This window comes from Triticum urartu, chromosome 3 (genome assembly GCF_003073215.2).
Source record: "Triticum urartu cultivar G1812 chromosome 3, Tu2.1, whole genome shotgun sequence".
Classification (NCBI taxonomy): domain Eukaryota; kingdom Viridiplantae; phylum Streptophyta; class Magnoliopsida; order Poales; family Poaceae; genus Triticum; species Triticum urartu.
In genome coordinates, this window is record NC_053024.1 from 497277966 (window position 1) to 497297006 (window position 19041).

Sequence of the window (19041 nt, forward strand, 5' to 3'; positions counted from 1 at the left end):
CTCTTCCATGATGGAAGCCTTTCCAAGCACTCTGGCTACGGTCTTCTTGACCCTTTCCTTCCTTTTCTTTCCTTCAGCAGCAACTGGCTCTTTGGGTGCAGGCTTTTCAGTTGAAGCTCTGGCCTTTGACATAGGCTGCCTGCCTACTGGCCTTTTGACTTTCAGGCCTGGCTTTGTGCCTTGAGCTGGTTCAACTCTCTTGGAAGTTGCTTCCTCTTCTGCCACATAATCTTCATCCTCAGAATCTGAAGTTCTCTTCTTCCTCTGTCTGGTGGCAGCTTTTGGCAAATTGCTAGGAGTGCTCCTGCTGCCATCATCTGAAGAAATTGAGGGACTAGTGCCCTCACTCGTCTGCACTTGCTCTTCTGACATGTTCTGGCTATCACTTTGGTCTGACATGATGAACAAGCTGACTGCTGACCCTGTGAACAGTTTATAGATGAGGTAGAGTGGATGAGCATCACAAAATGCAGAGATTTTTTCAAAAGAATGATCCAAAAACTTAGTTTTAGTTTCCCACTGAAATCATCTCGGATCTACCGATTTTCAAACTCGGTGATACCGAAGCAGTTTTGGAACCTAAACTAGTGAACTCGGTTGGACCGAGTCACAGTTCGGTGGCACCGAGACTGCTAGGGTTTCACAGAGTTCCAAAATCGGTCACACCGATAAGTAATTCTCGGTCAGTCCGAGTCTCACTTGTGCAATGGCATAAGCCAAATCGGTGGGACCGAGTTTTTCAACTCGGTGGGTCCGAGATGGTTTCGGCGGAAACCTAACCCTAAAATTTTCGAATCAAACCTAATCTACGAGCGCATTTACTGGATAGGAGTGTTTCAATCGTGGCAAGAATCATGATGATCACAATGTGCTAAGAATCGGATTGGGGAATAGCACAAAGATCGAGTCCATACCCTAGTTCGGCGGAGACTCGCTACGACGGCAACGGCGGGGTAGAATTCCGTTGACGGCGACGAAGACCAGCGACTGGAGGCGGCTGGCGGCGAGGAGACGATCCGGAGACCACGTTGGCAGAGCAGGCTATCGCGCGGGCGAAGGGGTTCAGAGAAATTTCCAAATTTTTGCCCGTGGCTATATATAGCCCGATCTTGTCGGTGTGACCGAGTGGAACAACTCGGTGGCACCGAGATGCAAAACTGTATACAGTTGTTGCAACTCGGTGTGACCGAAAGGTTCAAATCGGTTGCACCGAGATCGAAAACCTAGATCAACTTAATGATCTCGGTAGGACCGAAAGTGGGGTATCGGTCAGACCGAGAATCATAAAGAGGTTTTGGAAGTTTAAGTCTATGACGAATCGGGGACTCCGAGCGCTCCTCACACAGAGTGGTTCGAATCTGACTTGATCAAATTTTGTGATGTAGCATGAATAGAGTTTGAGACGAGAAAAGCATAGATAGCTAGGGGAGGTTCTTAGGCATTCTTGTCCATCCACTTGGCAAAAGGAAATAAAACCAAACAATCAAAACAACAAGTGGATGTCCTCGAATGAGTAAAATATGCAACCGGCATGCTCACACAATAAGATGGTAAATGAAATATGTGACAAGTCATGCACAACCAATTCTAGCATCTACCAAGCAATTTGCGATGACAAGGTCATCTATATATGAGTATATTGACTTAGGAGTCAAGTGAGAACACTTGATCATAGGTCATACTCATCGTTTAAGCTCAAGTGGGGTTACCACTTTTACATAAAGCATTGTTGTGTTCACATCTTTAGAGTTGCTTTAGCTCAAGTGTTAGAGTAAAGCTCCCCCTAGATGTGATATCCCCCCTTAGAGGGATGAACTAACCTCGGGTTTTGTCGATGATGACTTCATGTAGATGTTGAAGATCTGGATGCTCAATGTTGATGTAGATCACTTGGAGCTATCCATTTGAGTGAATTGCACTTTCAATACCTACATGGGTTAGTCCCACAAGGAACAAACAAGGATATCCATAGACATAGAGTGATGCACACACAAGATGATGTCCATGAAAACTTTTAGGTTACCTTGTCCCTTGTCTTACCAACAAGAGGGTTTGTGACTCCTTGAACTAGTGCAAGATGTGGAAGTTGATTGCACTTGTTCTTGCCAAAATGATAAGAGTGAAGTATGTTGGTGGAGTCACCCTCAAGAACTCTCTAGTTCTTCTTCTTTTGGATCCACACCATCTTGATGGGAATCCTTGGAGTTGTAGTCGTACTTGATGAAGTGGAACTTGAAGTAGTCTTGGGAATCCACTTGACTAAGGTCTTAGGAGCTTCTTCAAATGCATCAATTTCCTCTTGAAGCTTGTCCTTGCATTTTTGCTTGTAGTCTTGTGGTGGAAGATCATCTTGAGCTTGTGTCCCCTTGAAAGAAGTATCATACTTCTCTTGTTGAGGAACAAACTTTGTCTTGGGGTATTGATCTTCTTCCCACTCAACTCCATTGGCATTGAACTTTCGTTCAAAACCAACACCTTGATTCTTCCGGTGCATTCCTTGCTTGCGCACAATTTCATCGAATTGCTTACTCCCGGCAAGGCTTTTGTACACTCCTTTCTCTATAATTACCTTCAATAAGCTATTTTCTTGCTCAAGTGTAACTTGGCTAAGACAATCATTAGTGGAATCAAGAGAACTACTAGAAGCAACAATATTGGATTTAGCATGATCATTGTTACTGCTAGAGGAAGAATCTTTCTTGTTCTTGTTACTAGACTTGACTTGAGGCATGTAAGTGGATAAGAGTAAACGCTTGGCAATGTAAGAAGAACTTTTCTTGCGGAGATCATCATTGATTGCTTTTAAGAACTCATGCTCTTGCTCAAGATTGAGCTTTTCAAAGCGTAATTTCTCATGAGCTCTTAAAAGTTCTCGATGATCTTCGAAGATAGTTTCATGAGCTAACTTAAGAGTGTTTAGTTCTTTAGTTAGAGCCTCAATATTCTCCTTATCATTGTCATTCGTTTTATCTTGATTAGCATGATTAATTGACGTTTCATCATAGTATTCATCACTAGAGTTGTCAACAAGCAAATCATCACCTAACAAGTCATCTTCATCACTATTGAAACCAACATACTCGGGGTGTGTTACCTTAGGACCTTTGGCCATGAAGCATCTTCCAATTCCTTCATTTGGTGAGTCAAATATGTCGTAGGAGTTGGTTGACACAAGTGCTAGACCGACAACACCTTCATCTTGAGTATCTTTGGAGTCGGAGTAATAACTTCTCTCGGAGTGACTGTCGGAGTCGGAGCCGGATACCCATTCACCAACATGAGCTTGATGTCTTCGTTTTGTGTAGCTCCTTGATGATTTTTCCTTCCTTTCCGAATCCTTGCTTCTCCGTGAGTATCTTCGTTCATAACGATCATCTCTACTCCTTCTCTCTCTTGGTGGTGATTCTTTGCTTCTTCTTTTTGGAGAATCTTCTCTTCTCTTGTAGGGAGCCGTACACTCATTGGAATAGTGTCCGGGTCTTCCACAACTATAGCAGTTTCGCTCTCGACTAGAAGATCTTTTGTCATTGTAGGACCTTGACTTGAAGCTTCTATCTTTGCTTCTACTCTTGTAGAACTTGTTGAAGTTCTTCACCATTAAGCTCAATTCTTCATTGAAGTTTTGTTTCTCACTTGATGATGTAGGGGCTTCACATGAGGCTTTGTAGGCACCACTTGATTTGTTGTGAAGTTCCTGTTTATCCTTAAGTGACATCTCATGAGCAACAATTCTTCCAATCACCTCCGTTGGATTGAGATCTTTGTAATTGGGCATCATTTGGATCAATGTGCACACGGTATCATATTTTCCATCCAAGGCTCTTAGAATCTTCTTGATGATGAATCTATCGGTCATCTCTTCACTTCCTAAGCCGGCAATCCCATTTGTGATGAGAGCAAGCCTAGAGTACCTTTCAGCGACACCTTCACCATCCTTCATTTTGAACTTGTCAAGTTGACTTTGAAGCACATCCAACTTGGATTCCTTGACGGAGTCGGTACCTTCGTGCATATCAATCAAAGTGTCCCAAATTTCCTTTGCATTCTCAAGACGGCTGATTTTGTTGAATTCTTTGGGGCACAATCCGTTGAAGAGAATATCACAAGCTTGAGCATTGTATTACAACATCTTCAACTCATCCGCGGTAGCTTCACGGTTTGGTTCTTTCCCATCAAAGAAGTCACCTTGCAAACCAACACACACAATAGCCCAAACGGCGGGGTTATGTCCAAGAATATGCATTTTCATTTTATGCTTCCAACTAGCAAAGTTAGTACCATCAAAGTAAGGACCTCTACGGTGATAATTTCCCTCGCTAGACGCCATACTCTCCTAGGTTGTGAAACCAAGACTATGACCACCAAAAGCTATGGAGATCAAAGCAAATGGAGACCAAAGCTCTGATACCATTTGTAGGATCGAAAGTATGTCTAGAGGGGGGTGATTAGACTACTTGACCAAATAAAAACTTAACCTTTTCCCAATTTTAGTTCTTGGCAGATTTTAGCTATTGTAGGACAAGTCAAGCAATCATCACACAATTCAAGCAAGCATGCAAAGAGTATATTGGCAGCAGAAAGTAAAGCATGCAACTTGCAAGAATGTAAAGGGAAGGGTTTGGAGAAATCAAACGCAATTGGAGACACGGTAGTTTTTCCCGTGGTTCGGATAGGTGGTGCTATCCTACATCCACATTGATGGGGACTTCAACCCACAAAGGGTAACGGTTGCGTGAGTCCACGGACGGCTCCACCCACGAAGGGTAACGGTTGCGCGAGTCCACGGAGGGCTCCACCCACAAAGGATCCACGAAGAAGCAACCACCCACAAAGGGTCCACGAAGAAGGAACCTTGTCTATCCCACCATGGCCATCGCCCACAAAGGACTTGCCTCACTAGCGGTAGATCTTCACGAAGTAGGCAATCTCCTTGCCCTTACAAACTCCTTGGTTCAACTCCACAATCTTGTCGGAGGCTCCCAAGTGACACCTAGCCAATCTAGGAGACACCACTCTCCAAGAAGTAACAAATGGTGTGTAGGTAATGAACTCCTTGCTCTTGTGCTTCAAATGATAGTCTCCCCAACACTCAACTCTCTCTCATAGGATTTGGATTTTGTGGAAAGAAGATTTGAGTGGAAAGCAACTTGGGGAAGGCTAGAGATCAAGATTCATATGGTAGGAATGGAATATCTTGGTCTCAACACATGAGTAGGTGGTTCTCTCTCAGAACATATGAGTTGGAATTGTGTATGTGTTCTGATGGCTCTCTCCACGAGTGAAGAGGAGGTGGAGGGGTATATATAGCCTCCACACAAAATCCAACCGTTACACACAGTTTTCCAATCTTGGTGGGACCGAATCAACAAACTCGGTCGGACCGAAAAGGTAAACCTAGTGACCGTTAGAGATTTTCGGTGGGACTGACATGCAACTCGGTAGGACCGATATGGTTAGGTTTGGGCATAACGTAATCTCGGTGAGACCGATTACACAGACTCGGTGAGACCGAATTTGTTAATTAGCTAACCAGAGAGTTGGTCAGGCAAACTCGGTGGGACCGATTTGCTCTTTCGGTGAGACCGAAAAGTTACAAAAAGGAAACACTGAATTTACATTGCAATCTCGGTGGGACCGATCCGCTCTTTCGGTGAGACCGAAAAGTTACGAAAGGGAAATAGAGAGTTTGCAATCCCATCTCGGTGAGACCGAGATCCCTATCGGTAGAACCGATTTGCTAGGGTTTGGCAGTGGCTTATGACAAGTAAAACTCGGTGGCGCCGGATAGAAAGAATCGGTAGGACCGAGTTTGGCTTTGGGTTTAGGTCATATGTGGATATGGGAAAGTAGTTGAGGGTTTTGGAGCATATCACTAAGCACATGAAGCAAGAGGCTCATTAAGCAACACCTCATCCCTCCTTGATAGTATTGGCTTTTCCTAAAGACTCAATGTGATCTTGGATCACTAAAATATAAAATGAAGAGTCTTGAGCTTTTGAGCTTGAGCCAATCCTTTGTCCTTAGCATTTTGAGGGTTCCACTTTCACATCCATACCATGCCAATCATTGAGCTTTCCTGAAATAATCATCTTGGAATAGCATTAGCTCAATGAGCTATATGTTGTTATGAATTACCAAAACCACCTAGGGATAGTTGCACTTTCAAAGTCCATACTTCATTTTCATACATGGATCCTATCTCGGATTTCATGGCTTCCAGCCATTTGTTGGAATCCGGGCCCGCCATCGCTTCTTCATAGTTCGAAGGTTCACTGTTGTCTAACAACATGATTTGCAAGACAGGGTTGCCGTACCAATCTGGTGCGGAACGTGTCCTTGTGAACCTTCGAATTTCAGTAGGAGCTTGATCAGAATTATCTTGATCATCATCATTAACTTCCTCTCTAGTCGGTGCAGGCACCTCAGGAACATTTTCTTGAGCTACGCCATTTTCCGGTTCAAGAGGTAATACTTCATCAAGTTCTACTTTCCTCCCACTTACTTCTCTCGAGAGAAACTCTTTCTCTAGAAAGGATCCATTCTTGGCAACAAAGATCTTGCCTTCGGATCTGAGGTAGAAGGTATACCCAATAGTTTCTTTAGGGTATCCTATGAAGACGCATTTTTCCGACTTGGGTTCGAGCTTTTCAGGTTGAAGTTTCTTGACATAAGCATCGCATCCCCAAACTTTTAGAAACGACAGCTTAGGTTTCTTCCCAAACCATAATTCATACGGTGTCGTCTCAACGGATTTCAACGAAGCCCTATTTAAAGTGAATGCGGCAGTCTCAAAGCATAGCCCCAAAAAGATAGCGGTAAATCGGCAAGAGACATCATAGATCGCACCATATCTAACAGAGTGCGATTACGACGTTCGGACACACCATTACGCTGAGGTGTTCCAGGCGGCGTGAGTTGTGAAACTATTCCACATTTTCTTAAGTGGGTGCCAAACTCGTGACTCAAGTATTCTCCTCCATGATCTGATCGCAGGAAATTGATTTTCCTGTCACGTTGATTCTCAACCTCACTATGACCACTTCCCTTGCAATAAAAGCACTCAGTCTCGGGCTTGGGTCCATTCTTTGGCTTCTTCCCGGCAGCTTGCTTGCCGGGCGCAGCAACTCCCTTGCCGTCCTTCTTGAAGGCTTTCTTACCCTTGCCCTTCTTGAACTTAGTTGTTTTATTCACCATCAACACTTGATGTTCCTTTTTGACTTCTACCTCTGCTGATTTCAGCATTGCAAATACCTCAGGAATGGTCTTTTCCATCCCCTGCATATTGAAGTTCATCATAAAGCTCTTGTAGCTTGGTGGAAGCGACTGGAGGATTCTGTCAATGACCGCGTCATCCGGGAGATTAACTCCCAGCTGAGTCAAGCGGTTGTGTAACCCAGACATTGTGAGTATGTGCTCACTGACAGAACTATTTTCCTCCATCTTACAGCTGAAGAACTTGTCGGAGACTTCATATCTGTCGACCCGGGCATGAGCTTGGAAAACCATTTTCAGCTCTTCGAACATCTCGTATGCTCCGTGTCTCTCAAAACGTTTTTTGGAGCCCCGGTTCTAAGCTGTAAAGCATGTCGCACTGAACGAGGGAGTAATCATCAACACGTGTCTGCCAAGCGTTCATAACGTCTTGGTTCTGTGGGACGGGTGCGTCACCTAGCGGTGCTTGTAGGACATAATCTTTCTTGGCAGCTATGAGGATGATCCTCAGGTTCCGGACCCAGTCCGTATAGTTGCTGCCATCGTCTTTCAGCTTGGTTTTCTCTAGGAACGCGTTGAAGTTGAGGACTACGTTGGCCATTTGATCTACAAGACATATTGTAAAGATTTTAGACTAAGTTCATGATAATTAAGTTCATCTAAATCAAATTATTCAATGAACTCCCACTTAGATAGACATCCCTCCTGTAATCTAAGTATAACATGATCCGAGTTAACTAGGCCGTGTCCGATCATCACGTGAGACGGACTAGTCAACATCGATGAACATCTTCATGTTGATCGTATCTTCTATACGACTCATGCTCGACCTTTTAGTCTTCCGTGTTCCGAGGCCACGTCTGTACATGCTAGGCTCGTCAAGTCAACCTAAGTGTTTGCATGTGTAAATCTGTCTTACACCCGTTGTATGTGAACGTTTGAATCTTACACCCGATCATCACGTGGTGCTTCGAAACAACGTACTGTCGCAAGGGTGCACAGTTAGGGGGAACACTTTCTTGAAATTATTATGAGGGATCATCTTATTTACTACCGCCGTTCTAAGTAAACAAGATGCAAAAACATGATAAACATCACATGCAATCAAATAATAATAGTGACATGATATGGCCAATATCACATAGCTCCTTTGATCTCCATCTTGGGGCTCCATGATCATCTTGTCACCGGCATGACACCATGATCTCCATCATCGTGTCTCCATGAAGTTGCTCGCCAACTATTACTTCTACTACTACGGCTAACGTGTTTAGCAATAAAGTAAAGTAATTTACATGGCGTTTCTCAATGACACGCAGGTCATACAAAAAATAAAGACAACTCCTATGGCTCCTGCCGGTTGTCATACTCATCGACATGCAAGTCGTGATTCCTATTACAATAGCATGAACATCTCATACATCACATATATATATCATTCATCATTCATCACAACTTTGGCCATATCACATCACAGAACACTTGCTGCAAAAACAAGTTAGACGTCCTCTAATTGTTGTTGCAAGTTTTACGTGGCTGAAATAGGGTTCTAGCAAGAACGTTTTCTTACCTACGTGAAAGCCACAACGTGATTTGTCAACTTCTATTTACCCTTCATAAGGACCCTTTTCATCGAATCCACTCCAACTAAAGTGGGAGAGACAGACACCCGCCAGCCACCTTATGCAACTTGTGCATGTTAGTCGGTGGAACCGGTCTCACGTAAGCGTACGTGTAAGGTTGGTCCGGGCCGCTTCATCCCACAATACCGCTGAAGCAAGATAAGACTAGTAGCGGCAAGAAAGTTGACAACATCAACGCCCACAACAAATTGTGTTCTACTCGTGCAAGAGAACTATGCATAAACCTGGCTTTGATACCACTGTTGGGGAACGTTGCAGAAAACAAAATTTTTCCTACGGTTTCACCAAGATCCATCTAGGAGTTCATCTAGCAACGAGTGATTGGATTGCATCTACATACCTTTGTAGATCACGCGCGGAAGCGTTCAAGGAACGGGGATGAGGTAGTCGTACTTGACGTGATCCAAATCACCGGAGATCCTAGCGCCGAACGGACGGCACCTCCGCGTTCAACACACGTATGGTCAGCGCAATGTCTCCTCCTTCTTGATCCAGAAAGGGGAAGGAGAGGTTGAGGAAGATGGCTCCAGCAGCAGCACGACGGCGTGGTGGTGGTGGAGCTGCAGTACTCCGGCAGGGCTTCGCCAAGCTCTATGGAGGAGGAGGAGGTGTTGGAGAGGGAGAGGGAGGCACCAAAGGCGTGGGTAGGAAGTCTGCCATCTCCCCACTATATATAGGGGGGCATAGGGGGGGGGGAGGCGCCGGCCCTAGGAGATCCAATCTCCTAGGGGGGCGGCGGCCAAGGGAGGAATCCCTCCTCCCCAAGGCACCTAGGAGGTGCCTTCCCCCTTTGGTACTCTTCCCTTCTTGAACCCTAGGCGCATGGGCCTCTTGGGGCTAGTGCCCTTGGCCCATACAGGCCAAGGCGCACACCCCTACAGCCCATGTGGCCCCCCGGGGCAGGTGGTCCCACCCGGTGGACCCCCGGGACCCTTCTGGTGGTCCCGGTACAATACCGGTGACCCCGAAACTTGTCCCGATGGCCGAAACAGCACTTCCTATATATAATTCTTTACCTCCGAACCATTCCGGAACTCCTCATGACGTCCGGGATCTCATCCGGGACTCCGAACAACATTTGGGTTACTGCATATACATATCCCTACAACCCTAGCGTCACCGAACCTTAAGTGTGTAGACCTACGGGTTCGGGAGACATGTAGACATGACCGAGATCACTCTCCGGTCAATAACCAACAGCGGGATCTGGATACCCATCTTGGCTCCCACATGCTCCTCGATGATCTCATCGGATGAACCACGATGTCGAGGATTCAATCAATCCCGTATACAATTCCCTTTGTCAATCGGTATGTTACTTGCCCGAGATTCGATCGTCGGTATCCCAATACCTCGTTCAATCTCGTTACTGGCAAGTCACTTTACTCGTACCGTAATGCATGATCCCATGACCAGACACTTGGTCACTTTGAGCTCATTATGATGATGCATTACCGAGTGGGCCTAGTGATACCTCTCCGTCATACGGAGTGACAAATCCCAGTCTTGATCCCTGTCAACCCAACAGACACTTTCGGAGATACCCGTAGTATACCTTTATAGTCACCCAGTTACGTTGTGACGTTTGGTACACCCAAAGCACTCCTACGGTATCCGGGAGTTACACGATCTCATGGTCTAAGGAAAGGATACTTGACATTGGAAAAACTCTAGCAAACGAACTATACGATCTTATGCTATGTTTAGGATTGGGTCTTGTCCATCACATCATTCTCCTAATGATGTGATCTCGTTATCAATGACATCCAATGTCCATAGTCAGGAAACCATGACTATTTGTTGATCAACGAGCTAGTCAACTAGAGGCTTACTAGGGACATGTTGGTGTCTATTATTCACACATGTATTACGATTTCCGGTAACACAATTATAGCATGAATAAAGACAATTATCATGAACAAGGAAATATAATAATAATGCTTTTATTATTGCCTCTAGGGCATATTTCCAACACCCACACCCTAGCCACGAGGGTGGGGGCGCACCTGCCCTCCTAGGTGCGCCCCCTACCTCGTGGGCCCCCTGGAGCTCCACCGACCTCAACCTTGACTCCATATATTTGCATTCGGGGAGAAAAAAAATAAGAGAGAAGGATTCATCGCGTTTTTCGATACAGAGCCGCTGTCAAGCCCTAAAACCTCTCGGGAGGGCTGATCTGGAGTCCGTTCGGGGCTCTGGAGAGGGGAATCCGTCGCCATCGTCATCATCAACCTTCCTCCATCACCAATTTCATGATGCTCACCGCCATGCGTGAGTAATTCCATCGTAGGCTTGCTGGACGGTGACGGGTTGGATGATATTTATCATGTAATTGAGTTAGTTTTGTTAGGGTTGGATCCCTAGTATCCACTATGTTCTGAGATTGATGTTGCTATGACTTTGCTACGCTTAATGCTTGTCACTAGGGCCCGAGTGCCATAATTTCAGATCTGAACCTATTATGTTTTCATCAATATATGAGAGTTCTTGATCCTATCTTGCAAGTCTATAGTCACCTCTTATGTGTTATGATCCGTTAACCCCGAAGTGACAATAATCGGGATACTTACCGGTGATGACCGTAGTTTGAGGAGTTCATGTATTCACTATGTGTTAATGCTTTGGTCCGGTACTCTATTAAAAGGAGGCCTTAATATCCCTTAGTTTCCTCTAGGACCCCGCTGCCACGGGAGGGTAGGACAAAAGATGTCATGCAAGTTCTTTTCCATAAGCACGTATGACTATATTCGGAATACATGCCTACATTACATTGATGAATTGGAGCTAGTTCTGTGTCACCCTAGGTTATGATTGTTACATGATGAACCACATCCGACATAATTCTCTATCACCGATCCATTGCCTACGAGCTTTCCATATATTGTTCTTCGCTTATTTACTTTTCCATTGCTATTGTTACAATCACTACAATATACCAAAAACATTACTTTAGCTACCATTACTTTTGCTATCGTTACCACTACTATCATATTACTTTGCTACTAAACACTTTGCTGCAGATATTAAGTTTCTAGGTGTGGTTGAATTGACAACTCAGCTGCTAATACTTGAGAATATTCTTTGGCTCCCCTTGTGTCGAATCAATAAATTTGGTTTGAATACTCTACCCTCGAAAACTGTTGCGATCCCCTATACTTATGGGTTATCAAGACTATTTTCTGGTGCCATTGCCGGGGAGCATAACTCTATTCTTTGAGTCACTTGGGATTTATATCTTCTTATCATTATGAAGAACTTGAGAGATCCAAAAACCAAGATTTATTCCTCAACTACGAGGGGAGGTAAGGAACTGCTATCTAGCTCTGCACTTGATTCACCTTCTGTTTTGAGTAAGCTTGCGACACCTAAACCTGCTTCTGCTATTGATTCTGATATGTCGCATGTTATTGATGATGCCACTTCTGCTATGCATGATACTTATGATGAAACTGCTTCTATGCTTGACACTACGGTGCCACTTGGTGAATTTCTTGATGAACAACTTGCTAGGGTTAGAGAGAATGAAATTATTGAAACTGATTATATTGAAGATAGTGATGATGAAGACTCTCCCCTAATAAATATGAATTTCCTGTTGTGCCTGAGGGTTATGTTCTGGATGAAGAATCTGCTAGAGCTATTATTGCTTGTAATGACAGAAGCGATCTTAAGAAGTTATTAGCTAAATGGAAGCAGCAATCCCTTAATGCTAGAATGAAACCCGACCCTACTTTTGCTACTTCACCTATCTGTGTTACTGATAAGGATTATGAATTCTCTTTTGATCCTGATATAATTACTTTGGTTGAATCTGATCCTTTTTATGGCTATGAATCTGAAACTGTTGTGGCACATCTTACTAAATTAAATGATATAGCCACCCTATTCACTAATGATGAGAGAACTCGCTACTTTTATATCCTTAAAATATTTTCGTTCTCTTTAAAGGGTGATGCTAAGATATGGTTTAATTCTCTTGATCCTGGTTGTGTGCGTAGTCCCCAGGATATGATTTATTACTTCTCTGCTAAATATTTCCCTGCTCATAAGAAACAAGCTGCTTTAAGGGATATATATAATTTTGTGCAAATTGAAGAAGAGAGTCTCCCACAAGCTTGGGGGAGGCTTCTCCAATTACTTAATGCTTTGCCTGATCATCCTCTTAAGAAAAATGAAATACTTGATATCTTTTATAATGGACTAACCGATGCTTCCAGAGACTACCTGGATAGTTGTGCTGGTTCTGTTTTCAGGGAAAGAACACCGGATGAAGCTGAAATTCTATTGAATAATATGTTGACTAATGAAAATAATTGGACACTTCCCGAGCCTATTCCTAAACCAACTCCGAAGAAGAGAGGTTTTCTATTTCTCAGTCCTGAAGATATGCAAGAGGCAAAGAAATCCATGAAAGAAAAGGGTATTAAAGCTAAAGATGTTAAGAATTTACCTCCTATTGAAGAAATACATGGTCTTAATTTACCGCATGTTGAAGAAACATATGATCTTAATCCATTACCTATTGAAGAAATTCATGGTCTTGATAACCCGACATAGGTAGTAAAGGTAAATTCTCTCAATAGATATGATAAAGCTGAAATCCCTCTTACTAAGTTTGCTAGCCAATGCTTAGATGAATTTGATAAATTTATGATTAAGCAAGAAGACTTCAATGCTTATTTTGGTAGAGAATTAAAACGCAGTGCTGATATGCTTGAACACTTGGGTGATTATATGGCTAATGTCAAAGGTGAACTTAAACTTATTAGTAAACATGGTTCTATGGTTACCTCTCAAGTAGAACAAGTACGTAAGGCTCAAAATGATTTTCTCAATGAATTAAATAGTAAGAATAATGATTATGCTGTTAGAGTGGCTACTAGAACTGGTAGAATGACTCAGGAACCTCTATATCCTGAAGGCCACCCTAAGAGAATTGAGCAAGATTCTCAGAAAAATAATATAGATGCACCTAGTCCTTCTAAAAGGAAGAAAAGGAAAAATGATAGGACTTTGCATGCTTCTAGTGAACCTATTCCTGAACCACCCGAGAATCCAAATGATATTTCTATTTCTGATACTGAAGCACAATCTGGTAATGAACCTGAAACTAGTGATAATGTTAATGATAATGTTCATGTTGATGCTCAACCTAGTAATGATAATGATATATAAATTGAACCTGCTGTTGATCTTGATAACCCACAATCAAAGAATCAATGTTATGATAAGAAAGACTTTGTTGCTAGGGAACACAGAAGGAAAGAGAGCCTTGGGTACAGAAACCCATGCCTTTTCCTCCCAAACCATCCAAGAAAAAAGATGATGAGGATTTTGAGTGCTTTACTGAAATGATTAGACCTATCTTTTTGCGTATGCGATTAACTGATATGCTCAAAATGAATCCTTATGCTAAGTATATGAAAGACATTGTTACTAATAAAAGAAAGATACCTGTCGGGGATATACCCCGCTGTATGACCCGGTTGGAGTTGTAAACCGGCTGGGACTTGGTAAACCGGCGGATGGTAAACCAGCGGAGAGTTAAGACAGAGAGTCAAGACAGATGGCTAAGACAGACGGTAAACCGGCTGGTGTTAAACCGACAGACAATGTTAAACCGGCAGACAATGTTAAACCGGCAGAACAATGTTAAACCGGCAGACGTTAAGAAGCCCAGTAAGGGAAGTCAAAATAGTTTAAGTTAAAGTCCGAGTTGGACTCCACATGTAACCCACCCCTTCAACATATATAAGGAGGGGCAGGGCTCCTCAAAGGGGGAGGAGCAAGAAACAATCTCTAGGGCTAGACACAACTAGAGGAGAGCCGGTTTACGGCGACTCCCTCGTGATGATAATGAGATCTAGCCTCAAACAACATGTAGGGTTGTTACCGGATGATGTTTCCCGGGGCCCGAAGCTGTCTAAACCCTTGTCTTGTGTTGCGTCTCTCGATTCCGCTCAACCCCTCTCAAGCTACCACATAGATGCGTTGGCCTCGCGACTAAGTCCTCATACTAAGGACATCTGACGTGACAATTCCACGACAGTTAGCGCCCACCATGGGGCACGCGCACGATGGTGTTGAGTTCTTGGAGGGATCTTTCCCAGGGATCGAGGAGTTTGTGATTTTTTCGATGAAGAAGAACCTGATTGGAATAATCTGCATCAACTTTAAGTTTATCGGTTCAGATTTGTAATCCGTCAGATTTGAGTTTAAGAAAAATTAGGTTTGAATCTGTGCGTCCGTGCGTGCGACCTGGCGTTCCGTCAGTCCGGAGCCAAATTTCGAAAGTACTGCTGCAAGAGGCCAAAATGCAAACAGGAAGTCCATCCGTACGATGGAAATCATCAAGTTGTGTTTGTTTTTTGGTCTGATTCGCCAGACCGCCGCGTACAGGATTCGCTGACACGGTCAAATTGTTTCCATTACATCAAGCGTCACAGCCTAATGGTTTCAAAGTCTGGTGTACTTCTCGACTAGTATATCACGTGAAGCCAAAACAATTTTCTATTGGGCAACTCTGATTGCTACAAGGAATGTACCAGGAGGTTCAGTCGAGAATTAGAGAAGAAAAATAGCATGATTTGCCTTACGTGAACATACAGGATTCCAACATCGGGGTGGATTGACAAGTCAAACATCAAGTTTGGACGAGGCCACGGGCTGAAGCTCGGTTTCCGTTTTTATCTCTAAACCGCCATCGCCAGGCGCGTCTCTGACTGCCGCATGTTCGTGTGGCCCTACTGGACCGGCACCTCTCCAACTCGCTGACGTCTCAGCTGCGCTTCTTCTCCACTCCGCACGCAGCCGCCCCGGCTCGCGCCTCAGATCTACTCTGTGTGCTACATCCTTTTCAAAAGAGGTAATAGCACCCCAGGTACTTTAACTTGCATCTAATGTGATGATTTAGTTCCAAAGTTGCAAAACTTGACCAAACCATACCCCAACTTACAACTCATGTGATGATTTAGTCCCAGGCCAATCACATTGCCAATTGGCTGGACCGGTCAGCGCACGCAGTTTTATAGAAAACCCCTGCCGTTTCCAATTATCAACCCGCAGTCATCCCCACTTCTACTGGAAACTACTGTACATATGGGCCAATGCTACTGGAAACTACTGTACATATGAGATGCCAAGAAGTTTGATCTGAAGAACATCGCGCATGGCCGCGCGTGGCCTACACACGGCCTCCAAAGCCACGGCCTTGGGCATGGTGATCCCCACCCCCTCCGTCATGTCCATCTCCACGCCATCCACCCGGTCCCAGTCGAAGCACTGCACCAGCGTCCCGAGAACCACCCCGACCGTCTGCAGCGCCAGCGCCTCGCCGGGGCACCTCCGCCGCCCCATCCCGAACGGCATCAGCAGCAGCCCGTCGCCCTTGCCGTCCTTGAACCGCTCCGGGCGGAACGCCGTCGGGTCCTCCCATACAGCCGGGTCCCTGTGGAGGGCGTACGCGTTCACGATCAGCATGGTGCCGCTCGGCACCTCGTAGCCGCCGACCTTGCAGTCGGCGGAGGACTCGTGCGGCAGCAGCAGCGGCGCCGCCGGGTACAGGCGTAGCGTCTCGTTGATGATGCACTGGAGGTAGCTGAGGCGGGGCACGTCGTCGGCGGTGACCATGCGGGAGGTCCCGATGGACGCGTCGATCTCGGCCTGTGCCTTCTTCAGCGCCGCCGGGTGGTTCAGCAGGAGCGACATCGCCCATGTGCTTGAGGTGGTCTCCGTTCCTATCACAATGACTCTGGTCGAGTTGTTGCTATCTGATGACTTAAACGAGTCCAAAATCTACTGATGATGCCAAATTGCCAATGTCCTTAATGAAGAAACTGACAGTTGAAGTACTCGGGTATGTGAGAAGCAGCCAAGTGGAAAAGTGACTTACCGCACACAGAGCGATGATCATCTGATCAGTGTACAGCTCCGGCTCCGTCTTCTGCAGAGTGAGGAGCACGGCGATCATGCTCTTCTTCTCGCCCTCGTCCATCCTCGGCCGCTCGGCGTCGATGAGCCGGTGGAGGAAGGCGTCCCTCCTGCTCACCGTGGCCAGGATCCTGCTCCTCACGCCGGACACGTCGAGCCACCGCATCACCGGCAGGTAGTCCCACACATTGGCCGCGCCGATGAGCGGGATGATCTCGTCCACCACCTGCTTAAACTCCCGCGCCTCCAGGGACATGTCCAACGCACGTCCCTGCACTCCGTCTTCCTCTACGACAACAACCTCACCGGCGCCTTCCCGCCGGCGCTCGGGCGCTGCAGGCAGCTGCAGCGGCTGCTCCTTGCAAACAATGGGTTCTCCGGTCACATACCGGCCGTCGCATTGCCGCAGATGGAGAGCCTGCAGCTGCTCGACCTGTCGTCCAACTCCCTCACGGACGCCATCCCGCCTGAGCTCGGCAAGCTCCAGGCGCTGGCCGGTACGCTGAACATCTCCCGCAACCGCCTCTCCGACGCGGTGCCGCCGGAGCTGGGACGTCTCCCGGCGACCGTCACCCTCGACCTCCGCTTCAACAACCTCTCCGGCGAGATCCCGCAGTCCGGGTCCCTCGCCAGCCAGGGCCCCACGGCCTTCCTCAACAACCCCGGGCTCTACGGTTTCCCGCTCCAGGTCCCCTGCCGCGCGGCCCCGCCGTCGGCATCCTCCTCCACGCCACCTCCGACCACCACTGGCTCCGGCGGCAGCGCCGGCGGCACTAGCCAACCGATGAAGACCAGCCTCATCGTACTCATCTCGGTCGCCGACGCGGCCGGCGTCGCCCTCATCAGAGTCACCGTGGTGTACATATACTGGAAGCTGCGCGACCGGCGCGGGGACGACATCGACGACGACGAGGACGAGGAGGAGCGAGTGCTCTTCGCCTGCCCGTGCATGCACGCAAACACCTGCGGGAACTCATCGGACGGGTCAGACGCGGGCGGCGGCGAGAAGAAACGCGGCAACGGTTCCGGGGGCGGAGGCGGCGGCGAGGACGGGGAGCTGGTGGCGATAGACAAGGGGTTTCGGATAGAGCTGGACGAGCTGCTGCGGTCGCGTACGTGCTGGGGAAGGGCGGGAAGGGGATCATGTACAAGGTGGTGGTGGGCAACGGGACGACGCCGGGGGCCGTGCGGCGGCTGGGCGGCGGCACCGCGGCCCCGAAGCAGTACAAGGAGTTCGCGGCGGAGACCGGCGCCGTCGGGCGCGTGCGGCACGCCAACGTGGTGCGGTTGCGCGCCTACTACTGGTCGCCCGACGAGAATCTTGTCGTCACCGACTTCATCAACAACGGCAACCTCGCCTCCGCGCTGTGCGGTACGTAACATCCTCTCCTATACAATTCGCGCTCTTTTTTCCAACGGTTTGCTCTGCTTTGAAGAATAGAATGGGTTGATAATTGGAAACGGCAGGGGGTTTCTGCAAAACTGCATGCGCTGACCGGTCCAGTCAATTGGCGAGCTGTGATTGGCCTGCGACTAAATCATCACATGAGGTGCAAGTTAAGGTATGGTTTGGTCAAGTTTTACAACTTTGGAACTAAATCATCACATTGGGTGCAAGTTAGGGTACTTAGGGTGCTATTACCTCTTTTCAAAAACGCCATCCGTGCAGCGGCCCTCCTTTTACATTGGGTGCAAGTTAGGATTCCTTTTGGTGATCATGAGATGGATGAATTTAGAAAACACAACTCCTTGTACCCTCCTTTTACTTTCTGTTATTTATATTAAATAAAATAAAAATAGTATTTTCTGTCTGTTATCTGAATTATCTGTGTAATATAAAAATACCCCGAAAATAAAAGTTCTCTAAATGCCCTGAAATTTAAATATGATTTTTTTTTGAAATATTTGAGAATATCTGGCACTGAGGACACAACAGGGGGAGCATCCACCAGGCCACGAGGGTGGAGGGCGCGCCCTACCCCCTGAGCGCGCCCCCTGCCACGTGGGCCCATGGTGGCCCTCCTCCACTTATTCCTGCACCCACACACTCCTTCCTCCCACAAACACGATTATCCAGTTCATACCAGAGTCCAAGCTCATTTTGCTGCCATTTTTGATCTCCTTGCTCAAAGCACCTCTCACAAAACTGCTTGGGGGGATCGTTCCTTGGTATGTGACTCCTCCATTGGTCCAATTAGTTTTTGTTCTAGTGCTTTATTCATTGCATATTTTTGCTGCTTAGGTGACCTTGTTCTTG

At 46.4% G+C, this 19041-nt stretch overlaps 1 protein-coding gene and 1 pseudogene across 1 annotated transcript; one reads left to right on the plus strand and one right to left on the minus strand.

Moving 5' to 3' along the window:
* Positions 1-15974: 15974 nt before the first annotated feature.
* On the minus strand, positions 15975-17040 carry LOC125546900 (cytochrome P450 81Q32-like). The gene is made up of 2 exons (XM_048710999.1): positions 16743-17040; positions 15975-16603 (listed from the first exon to the last, which is right to left on the minus strand). The coding sequence occupies exons 1-2, from the start codon at positions 17038-17040 to the stop codon at positions 15975-15977; spliced, it is 927 nt and encodes a 308-aa protein (XP_048566956.1).
* Positions 17041-17049: 9 nt separating this feature from the next.
* Positions 17050-18264, plus strand: LOC125546901 (annotated as a pseudogene).
* The last annotated feature ends 777 nt before the right edge of the window (positions 18265-19041 follow it).

What these genes read in the sequence shown, in the direction of transcription:
- LOC125546900 (XM_048710999.1), bottom strand. Translation starts at nt 17,040, where the DNA reads ATGTCCCTGGAGGCGCGGGAGTTTAAGCAGGTGGTGGACGAGATCATC. An exon ending in CATCGCTCTGTGTGCGGTAA is followed by an intron (nt 16,604 to 16,742) that starts GTCACTTTTCCA and finishes ACTCGACCAGAG; the next exon opens with TCATTGTGATAGGAACGGAG.